This window comes from Geospiza fortis, unplaced genomic scaffold, assembly GCF_000277835.1.
Source record: "Geospiza fortis unplaced genomic scaffold, GeoFor_1.0 scaffold35, whole genome shotgun sequence".
In the NCBI taxonomy this organism is placed as follows: domain Eukaryota; kingdom Metazoa; phylum Chordata; class Aves; order Passeriformes; family Thraupidae; genus Geospiza; species Geospiza fortis.
In genome coordinates, this window is record NW_005054453.1 from 721,125 (window position 1) to 732,601 (window position 11,477).

Here is an 11,477-nt window from a genome sequence, read left to right on the forward strand (position 1 = left end):
TCAGCATTTCATTTTTAATTTAATTTACCTTTGATGGCAGTGTATATTAAAAACAAAAGGCCTATTTTCCTTTCTCCTATAGGAAAAAATATTTCCATTTTTCAGGTGATCAGCTGTCTGTCCTTTGCTCTGATTCCATTTATGCCTAGAATGGGGTTTTATCCCAAACTTTTAAACCTTTTAAAGAGGGGATTATAACTGAAAGTCAAACCAAACATTAAAGATACAAAAATAATATTGCTTGAGATAATTAATCTCTTTACTCCTGAATCATTTTAATTGAAAAAATGCCCAAAACCAAGCAGCATGCTATAAAACTATTTATATTAAATTCTGATCTGAAAAAAAAAACCCAAACCATTATGGCTTTGGCTGCCAGAGTGACCCAGATACAGTTGCTAAGTTTAATTACATTGGTTTCACTTGTGCCCCGCGTGTAAGTGCTTTGAGAGCACAATTCCACTGAAGTCAAGGGAAAGCTTTGTATTGACTTCAGAGGGCTTGGCTAAGGCTCTTAGTGAATAGCTTTAAGGCATACAATCTGCTGCCAAGGGTGCAGCTGGCTGCATATCCAGCAGATGTTTGCAGGACAGAGGGAGAAGCAGAGGGAAACTATTTAATGTGATATGCCTGTCCCAATAGCCAGGCAGGTCCCTGAAAGCCACTTTCACTGGTAATCCTTTTCAAATACTGCAGGTGTACTCTGAGCTGGGTTTGCCAGCCAAGAATGGACGAGGTCAGGCCAACCATTTGCTGGTAGACGGTTAATAATCTTCTGGAGCTGCAGAGTGCCACAGAGAAAAGTGGAGGTGCTGGGGTGCTCAGGGACGGTGAAAATGAGTGCAGGAGTCTTGGTGCCCCACAGCTGCCTGGGGAATCTGAGCTTGGGGCAGATCACATTTGAAGTCTCTATTGCAAAGTAAATGCAGAGTTTAGTTGTGAATTGAATTGAAACATTTACATAGTTGGGGTTTAACCAATCCTTTCCTGGAAAATCCAAAGTCTTCCTGCCAAATGAAGTACAATATATCCACGGACATGCAAGCCAGGTCTTTAATAACAACCATAGGACAAACATGCAGCTGGCAGGAAAAAACCCCACAGCCTGTCTAGGGTAAGATTTCCTCATTCATCCCATTGTAAAAGCCTGCAAAAGGGCTTTGGCAAATTTGCACCCAAGTCTCCCATCAGAGACTGACGCCTGCCTAAGTCTTTTTTCTTCTTTTGTGTGTGGAAATTTCAGCTAAGAGAGATCAGCAAGACTCAAGAATGCGGTTAGGGAATGACATTTTGCTTTATCCATTCTACAGAAGTGTTTGCCACCTTTCACTGAGAAGCCCTAGAACTTTACAGGTTCTTTGAGGGCAACATCTTTTCCCAAAGCAGCCTAGGGACATCTGGCTAAGTGAGGAGTCTCTAAAAACACCAGTTCACGTGTGCTGGTGGCTTTTTTGTCTCATGGGAGCACCAGAAAGCTCACCTCAGGAATGACATCCACCCTGGGCTGTCCTCAGCTGGTGCTGGGCAGGGAGAAGGGGGAGGACAACATGAAATCTGTGCAGGTGGAAAACAGGTCCTGGGAGCTGAGCAGGAGCTCAGAAGGACACAGGCTGGGCAGGAGGGGTTATGCAAAGGAGAAGCAGCAGAGAGCATAAGGTAGGAAAGGAACAAACAGCAGCCGAGGTGTATTTCAGAAAGAGAAGGTAGAAAAAAGAGGGGAAGAGGAGCAACTGATAGCAGTATAGGGATTTTTAACCCTCAAGCTACCAGATGCTCTTATACCTCCGCTTCCTTTGCTGTGGAAAGGAAGGAGGAACTCTGACACAAAGGCTGCCACACCATCTGCTCCAATTTCCCAGGGACAGCAGCTCCTGCTGCAGGTCACTTGCAGGGGTAAGACTCTCCCCTCATGTACATATCCAATGACCCATGCACACCAACATGCTTCCTCCAGGAGATGAAGAGGGCTGTTTTCAGCTTGCTGTCTTAGAACACCTACAGGAAACTTTTACAGAATAAAATCCCCTAAAAAATGGAATAAAATCCCCCTAAAAAAAAAAAACTTTGCTAGTGGAACATTAACATCCAAGTGCTTTATTTTTAGTGTTAAGACAGACAGACACTAAAGCTGATTTGGAAATCTTAATTTGAACCAGTTGTTCATGTAAGTTACAGCAGCATCTTTAATTCTGTGCTCAGTACAATTATTTCCAAAGAAGCTCCATGCAGAAAGCTCTCAGTGAGGAGGCAGGATAGATCCCCCTTCTGCTGCACTGTACAACAGAGGAAAGGGAGCTATGAGATGGGAAACAGTGGCTGAGGAAATGTAATGGTGCTTCAATTATTCCTGGCAATTAGGTACTTCTACACCTGCCACTACAGAGCTGTTCACAGGCAGTGAAATCCAGCCATGTAAACCAAAGCTTCTACACATGGCCTCTGGACATGTTTTGTGTTCCACTAACTGTGCCCAGCCTCAAACAGCCTGTGGACATGCTTAGCCTTCAGCAGCAGCCAGTGAAGCCACTGAGAGCCGCGTTCTGGAGGTAAATTCTACCAGCACTAAACCTTCTGGGAAGCCTTTAACATCTCACTGCAGGCCTGCAGACAGCACTGCTCTGGCTTGCCTATATGCCCTGGTTATGAAGCTGGACAAAGAGCACATTAATGAAGTGTTCGGACAAGAATGTGAACGGGCCAGTGTGAGAGCAGAAGCGACATGTGCTGTCAGATGCACAGGGAAGCCAGGGAACAACACACTGGGGAGGGAGAAGAGGGTCAGAACCAGGTGTAACTGCTCGTGGCAGGCCTGTGAGCTGAGATAGAACCTAAGGAAATATTTCTGTATTCAAGCCTAGGCCAGAGATGTATTTAAGCCATCAGCAGAGATGCTGAATGGCAGAGCTAGCCTTCATTTGTGTATTTAAGCCCTCATTTCTGTAATTAAGCCATCAGTGGAGATGCTGAATGGCAGAGCTAGCCTTCATTTGGGCTTTTCATCTTAGACCCTGACTTAACAGCTGCATCACCACTAAATATATTAAAGACAACACACACATTTAGCAGAAAAAGTAGCCAAACTGTTTTGATGCATTACCCTAGCTACAATGTTTTCAGTTTGGATTTTATTAGGTTTATTAACAAATCTGCCTGCAACCTGCTTCCTAGGCTCCATGGAACTGATTTCTCTGAGAATGGCTACACCAGCTCCCCAGTACGTCCACGTGAACTATTTTACTTTACACAGCTCTTTGAAATGTGAACTGGTGCATCACTGACTGCAGCTCGGGGGGCTATTGACAGCACCTGGCAATGCATCAGCTGGAGGTGTTTCAGTATTGAACTCCACACGCCTTGCGCAGCGGGGAGAGGGCCCCAGTCCTTCCCGGCGAGGCCCCTGAGCTCCATGACAGCTCCAGCTGGGAAAGTGCACGGCAGACAGGACATTCACCATCTGAATGCAAACACGCCACTGACAAAGATCAATTACTCTGGCAGCTTCTAACCACATTTGAATGTTCCAAATTACAAAGAGCTTAACAATTTCTTGTATGTCATGTGCTCCACCACATGCTTAGTAACTGGGAGAAATGGCCCTTAACTGGAATTAGGAGTACAGACTTTACTTCAGATAGACTTTAAGAGAAATCTGACAGAAAAAGGACTTGCTTCCCCAGAACGAGCAATTAGTTGTCCTTGGTGAGTATAGCAGACAAAACTTTATTTGCAGACTTTCTACTTTCAGATTTGAACCGAGGGCATGATTAAAAAAATAAAACCAGTCCTGAAAGCTATGTGAAAGATTGTATAAATCCACCAGAACACCAGTGAACAATCTTCTGCCTCACCAAGCAGGCAGCCACAGACACACAGATCCCAGCACCCAACCAACGCCCATACACATGCTCTCCCTTGCTAATGCTAGCGGGGTGCAGGACAGAGGTAGAGCCAGACATTTCCAATTGAACTGCCCTTAATAAATCAATTAATTATTCAATAATATGGCAAAAAGAGTAAGATGGGAACAGACAGGCAAAGGCTGGGGATGTACTTGAGGCTGGTGTTTCCCCTCTGCCCTGAGGGGCTGCTCTGCAGAGTGCTTACCGGAATCCCTAGAGCTTTTAGAATATTCATTTTACACATCGGGCAGGTGCGATGGTCTAGCAGCCAGGGGTCTACACAGGACTTGTGGAAAAGATGCCTGCAATGAAAACCAGGATATCTTAATTCAAATGCACCCCAGCACAATTTCCCACTCAGTCCCAGATGATTCTGAATTCTGTTAAGTGACAGTATTTCAACTGGTGCCGTCTGTGACCTCTTCAAGGACTGCAGAACCAGGTCCTGTGCACAGAAGGCTAAAATGATTCCCGCAGCAACCCAAGCACATGTGCACATTTCATGTGCTGGGAATAGAAGATGTACATACTCAGAGACTTTGGGAAAATACACAAAATGCACTAGCAAACCTGATACTCTTTAAATGTTAAAGATTGCCAGTAAACAAAAGCTGCTTGCTGGAAAAGGTAACAATCATGTTAGTTTTTCTTAATAGTTCTACAGACAGACCTGATTATACATAATTTAAATGTGAAGCCATTGAGGGCCTAGTATTTTTCTGGATAGAGGCATAAGGAAATAAACTGAATTAGAAAAAAACCAACTTTTCATTTAAACAGAAAAACCTGTACAATGCTTCCATAAATATTCTCCCTGACTTCCCTGCTCTTTAGAAGCTGCCCATCAGAGAGAGCTCCTACACAATTCCCTGAAGGAATCGTTGTTAATCCTGTTCTGAGTCTGAAGCAGCCCTGTAGCTGCTGGGCACCACTTTCCCTAGACATTAATCAGGTGGAGCACCTGAAAGTTTCTTATTTAGCTTTGCCTTTAACAAACTGATAATGACTGTAGGGATCTTTAGTGTGTGTACCTGAGTGGCAGACTGGATACAAGAAAACATTTCTTCACCCAAAGGGTGGTCAGGCACTGGAACAGGCTGCCCAAGGAAGTGGTATCTGGAGGTATTTTGTGACATGTGGATGTGGCACTTGAGGACATGCTTCAGTGGTGGGCTTGGCAGTGCTGGGTCTATTGTTAAGACTTGAAATACCAAAATATCTGTATGATGCTAAGGCTCAGCCTGGTGCACAGCACATACCAGTGTCTACAAGGAAATACAATCTCTGAGAAAGCCAGAGTCACCTAATGCACCAAAGTAACTCTAAATATTTAACTGCTACTCATTCAGCTGAATGGGTCAGCAGATGTGTCCCTGCATGGCAAATTATTGCAGTCCTGTGCTTTGTGTCATTTTACAAAACTATGGGAAAGGGCAAACATATTCGTGGAAGTTCAACCTAGTCTAGTTAAAAAAATGTGGGGTATCAAACCTCATTTGATGCTGTATGTCAATATGATGAATCAAATGAAGCATTGTGATATTTGGAGTTTAGGCCACTACCTTCCTGAGGCTGCTGAAGTTCACAGCTGTACTTCCAAACACGACCTGATCTAATGGACAACAACAAATGAACCACATTTTGGTCTCTGTCCTGCTTAACATCTCTTTCCTTCCATCTTAGGAGGGGCATGTTCAGCACACCATCAGACAAGCATTCTGAATAGGTGAAAGCACAAGGATACAGTTCTTGGGCATGTGTAATTTTACATTTAGAAGTCTAACCAACAGGTTTTCTTGAGTTTGTTAGTTCAATGTTAATTCATTATGTCTTACCTTTCGGCTACATGAAATAATAATGAAATTGTTGTTAGTGATAGGTGTCTTTAATTATATAATCAAATTCATAAATATTCGTATTGGCAAACATTTGAAGCACATTTGTGCCAAAATAATCAGTCCATTTACAAAACCTGAGATATTTATTAATCTCTCAGAAAACAAAACAGATTTCCAAAATCTTTTTTGAATAAAACATACATAGTTTCCACCAAGACATTTTACCATAGACCAGAAAATTCCCTTTTGTTTTCAATTTCCAGCTTTGAAAGCCTCAGTCAAACTGGGGTTCATATTAGAGAATTTCACGATGTTTGTTCATCATCAAAAGCTTGGAACACTTTCATGCCTTAAAGACCTTAGAATCTTAAGTTCAGTGTTCCTAAGGTTGGCTTCAAAAACAATATTCTAAAATAAATCCTGACAATGCCAAGTAATTTAAAAACATGACAGATCTTGTCACTTTGCACATCTCAATACTAGTTCAGCACAGTGTATTATGACTCCATTAATTTCAGATTTAATATGTACTACAGAGGGAACTCGGTTATTTGACAGAAATCCACAGAATAATGGAATGCTACTGAAAATCAGATGAAGATTTGCCTTTTAAATTTTTTTTACTGCATTATACGATTAGAGCTCTTATAATATCTGTTTTGAACATGTAAACATTTGTGCAGAAAAGCAAGGTGGCAGGCTTTGCAGATTTGGATTTGAAAGTTTATTAGGTATAGCACTATGTACATGCTTATGGCATTCAACTAATTGTCAATTGTTTTATGTTCCAAATTCAAGCAAAAAAAAGTCAGCATAAACTATGATGAGAGCAACTGCAGCATTTCACTGTCCCATGGTAAGGCAAAGATGTAAAAAGATCAACTGCAACAAAAATCCCTTCCTTTGCAGTTCTGACTGATGCAAGTTTTAAATGGAAGGAGATGATGGGGTCCTCATGGGTGATTTCAGAAGTAATGACCCAAACAGGAAAACAGATGATGTTTTCAAGAGATGTTTCAAGCTCAGGCTCAGGACATGGCTTTGACAAAGTCAAAGCTAGAAAAAAATACAGATTTTTTTTCCCTATTGTGCGCAACCACATTCATTACACAGCGATGTTGATGTTGATTTGAAAAGTTTCTCAAAAGAACTGCAACTGATGAGTTGACAGAGAGGAAGGCGAGATGTTGTCACAGCCTCAAAAGGATTTTTGTAAGGGAAAGGAAACAACTGTTCCCCACCTCTCCCAGGGATAAGAAGCACAATGATGTTGTTTCAACTGCAGCAAGTGAGATCCAGGTTACACAACAAGAAAGGCTTCACCACAGTCAAGGTAATGAAGCACTACAATAAATTACCAGGGGGTTTGCAGCCTCCATCCCGGGAGACTGCAGGGTGTGTTGGAAAAAGCTGCCAAGGACGACACGAGCGTGCCAGAGCCCCTGTGCTGCTGCAGTGCTGCCTCCCTGGGATCCCCCCTGCACTGCTGTGCCCTGTGCCTGCACGGGGCTCAGCCACACAGCACACAGCCAACGAACCTCAAAGTCCCAGAGCATGCCATTCACTGTTATCTAAATAGCACTTCACGTTTTTTTAACTAGGCACTGCTTTTGTTTGAAATGTATTTGTGGTTTTTTTTAAAGATGCAATTTTAATCATACAAGAAAAAAAAAATCACGTCACACTCAGTCCAAAATAATAACAACAACAACAACAACAACAACAACAACAACAACACTAATAATGATGCTGATGTTGATGACTATTTTAGTACAACTATTGTAAAGTGTTCAGCTTGCCAACAGTTTTGAGAGGCTTTTTTTCCAGATTAAGGGAAACTATTCTCCTCCCAGCTTCCACTCCTAGTCTCACCTATGCAGAAAGAGAGGTACATCCCTGATAACCCTAAGTAAGAGCATCAGTTGCCTGGATTAGACCTAGGGCTGAAGTACAGGATTTAGAATTTTTGTGAGAGACTGAGTAGCACTGTAGTATCCAACAAGAAGGTTTGAGATTTTGGGGGGTGCATGTACAGTATTATTTGCTTCTGAGGAGGTCAAAAGAAGATGATGAGGCTGAGAGGACGGAATCAAAGGGAAGAATGTGTGTGACAAAATAATTTTCACAGGAAGCTAGCAGGAGTGAAAACTGAAATCACAGTTGTTCACGGAGTGAAGGTTCAGGGAAAAAGAATGAGTTGGAACAAGGTCAGAGAATGTGTTTATCTGTGAAAGAAATGAAATGGCAAAAACAAGAACCTATGAGGCCCTCAGCAGAGATAAGGCTGAAAGAAATGCCTTGCCTCTCTGCAGAAGTTTAGTTAAGTTAGTAAAAGTTTGGTAAAAGGCACACACTGGGAGCAGCAGGACCAGTACCTTCTCCAAAGCTAGAGCCAAAAAGACAATGGTGTTCTGCAACTGGAGATGGAAGACAAGCAGAACGAAGTAAGGCTGTGACAAGAGATGCCACTCCAGGACCAATGAACTTGGCTACATTTGATCTTGTGTCAGTGCCCTTAAAGACAACTTCAGGGATGTTTGCTACCATTAACCTTAAAACCAGCTGCAAGTCAACTCTTTTTACTTTTATCAAGTGTCATTCCTTACTTGTTTAATACACTCTGTAGAGTGAAGTTTATTACTTCAGTCAGCTGTGGGAGCTACCTGATGAAGACAGAGAGGAAGAAGCACAAGTTCACTTGTTATTCTCCTCTGAGCTTTCCAGAGTGGGTACACAAAAACAGCTCTCCAGTGACAGCAGAAAAGAGAGAACATTTGGGAAAATAGCCCAAGTCCTAGTAAACATGATTTTTTTTTTACTTCAGAGCTCATCCACTGCTTTACTGGAGGTTTAATGAGGTTCCCATGTTAGAAAATGCACACGGCTCAACTGAGGATACTGGAGCAGGAAAACTACAGAGTCTGTAGGTCTTTATCAAGACATAACACTCTCCTACTCACTCCAAAGAAACAGAAATGAATCCACTTTTTGTTTTGGATGAGGAGATGAGATTGAAAACAGCAGAAAGAATCATGAGTACCATTTCATGTTTCAGAAGTTCAAACCCGTGCAAGTGTGTAAAACACTGCCCTTGCAGTTTGTGCAGCAGGAAAGCCAGGGCTGGTGAAACAGCTGCTTGAGAAACATCTTTGAGTTTTTATAACTCCAGACTGCTAAGGCTCAAAGTGTGGGTATTTTACAAGACAGTTCTGCTACTGCTACCCTTTCAGCATGAGTCATTTTCTGGGTGACCTTTTAAGTCAGCCAAGAACTAAACACCACCTGTTAACTCTGTGTTTCCTATTCACTCTGCTTGACACCACGCCGGGCAAGACAAGGGCTCATTGAATTATGAGGTGGGACACAAGGGAAAGCTAAAGCTTAGACATATATTTAAGCTGTTGTAGATCTACCTCAAAACACTGCCTGTCCCTATCATGCAAAATTTCCAAGCTTTATTCTGCTTCTGTACAAACAGGCTTGATGCCAAACCAAGGTCCACGTTTTCTGGTAGTTTCTCATTTTTCCGTATTTCTGCTTCATGAAGTGATGTGTTTGTGTCTGCTTATAGAAAAAAAAAAAAGAGTTCACATGCAATTTGTCATTGTGGGGGATCCACAGTGGGTCAAATTTATGATTAATCTGTTGCTTTGTGTTAGCCATTTAGTGATGGCAGAAAACAGATTTAATGAATCACATGAACTAACAGAAATGGACAGCTTGTAACATTCCAATATCTACTAGGGTACAAAACAGCAGGAAAATAAACAAGTATTTTGGTTTCTCAAGCCAGTGAACATGACTCAGGAGAAGAAAGAAGTTTTATTGAAAAAAATAAAATCTCTGCTCTATATGTGGAGCACTTTATATCTGTATTTCTATGGAAATCAATCACTTGCTTTTGCTCTCCTAGGGGCAACTGATCCTAGGAAATCTCCTAAGAAATTGACTTCCTTAGAGAGATTTTCCATTAGGGAGCACTTCACAAATGACAGCACAATAGCACAACGATGAATACAGCTGTTAGGGGTGGCTGGAGGCTGCACTCCTGTGCCACATCACTGTGGGTGGATGTGCTGCACAGGGCATCCTCACACCAGGAATGCTGCACAGGGCATCCTCACACCAGGCAGGCTGCACAGGGCATCCTCACACCAGGAATGCTGCACAGGGCATCCTCACACCAGGCAGGCTGCACAGGGCATCCTCACACCAGGAATGCTGCACAGGGCATCCTCACACCAGGCACGCTGCACAGGGCATCCTCACACCAGGAATGCTGCACAGGGCATCCTCACACCAGGCACGCTGCACAGGGCATCCTCACACCAGGAATGCTGCACAGGGCATCCTCACACCAGGAATGCTGCACAGGGCATCCTCACACCAGGCATCTTGCACTCGCCACATCTCTTTCTGTGGCTGTGCGTCTTTTCTGACAAAAGTCATCTTTTTCTCAGGCCCAGGACAGCAGAAGAAGTAGCTCAATGGGGAGCAGGAGGCTGCTCTATCCCTGGCTGCTGTGGCCAGGGCTCACCCTCAAGTCAGAGGCAAATTCTCCTAAGTCATTCATTCTACTTAAAAAAAACCCGTGAGGAAAACAGATAAATCAGCTCAGGTCAGACGAAGTTTCTGACTACCATACGAAACCCTCAGGGTCTCACCACCATCACTAGTTTCACTTCATGTTGAATACAGAGACATTTCAGATATCTTTACCAACAGATTCGGAATAGGCCTAAATAATAAAATTCACTCTTCCCTCCCCAAGTTCTCAGGTAATCGCATCAGTGTGAAACTGAGAGCAGAGACTGTCTTGAAGTAGAGATTATTAGAACTAAAAGCACATTCAATTTACCTGCAAGGCAATATCCTGACAACATCATTGGGTTTGTAGCCTTCGATACAAACAGCACAGTTATCAAAGTCTGGCTCAGTCTCCTACAGGAAAGAGAATATTCATCATATTTATTTTTTATTTTGTTAGCCAATCTCTTCATACAAGAGCCTATGTGACAAAGTAAAACAGTCACTGAAGCCCATTGCAAATCCACTAATGCATTTCAAAACCAGCAAGTCAGATTTTCTGACATGTTTCCAGCTGGGAACTTGCACTGGGAAGCATGCAGATTCAGTTTGTATGTTTTAAATTTCAGAGTTTTTTGCATCTTTAACCGAATCACCCCCTCTCCACACTCAGTTTCATCTGTAACTTGCTTACCAGCACTCCTCCCCCCACCTCAAAGGACACAGTAGCTAAACAAGCAATTGGCATTTCTCCTCTGCCTCATTGTTCCAGAGGTCTGAAGGAATCCTCAGCACAGAGTTCAATTCAGTAACAAGCATTTTGAAACATTACCTTGTCACCTTTCCTGATGGTCCTGACCTGCAGCTTGCTGATTGCTTTCTTCGCAGCATCTCCAAGCCGGCGCTGCAACACAAAATTTCCTCTTAAGCAAAGAGCATCCCTTTATGCAGAAATCAAAACTTTTTCTCCCTAGGCTTCTTAATAATTTTAACTGCATGGAACAGGACAGTGTATAAATAGAAACATAATAATTCAAGAAAAGGGCACAATAGGTGTTCGACGCTGCAGCAGTGCGTACCAAGGCAGGTAACAAGTCCATTATTTGGTTATCCTACTCCTTCCCTCTCTTTTTTAATGACACTTGTTAAAAAAAAATACTGGGCAGTTAGCAGAGTGAAGGCTGAACTTTATTCTTACATGGTTCCATAACTA

General features: G+C 42.6%; 1 protein-coding gene across 1 annotated transcript in view; it reads right to left on the bottom strand.

Annotated features, from left to right (window-relative positions):
* The window catches only part of RNF150 (ring finger protein 150), a 107,209-nt gene that overhangs the window by 26,511 nt on the left and 69,221 nt on the right, over positions 1–11,477 (bottom strand). The window contains exons 3-5 of the mRNA XM_005427763.2: positions 11,097–11,168; positions 10,596–10,678; positions 4,105–4,201 (exon numbers count right to left, since the gene is read on the bottom strand). Coding sequence (XP_005427820.1) covers positions 4,105–4,201; positions 10,596–10,678; positions 11,097–11,168 — 252 coding nt within the window. The remainder of the gene's footprint in view (positions 1–4,104; positions 4,202–10,595; positions 10,679–11,096; positions 11,169–11,477) is intronic.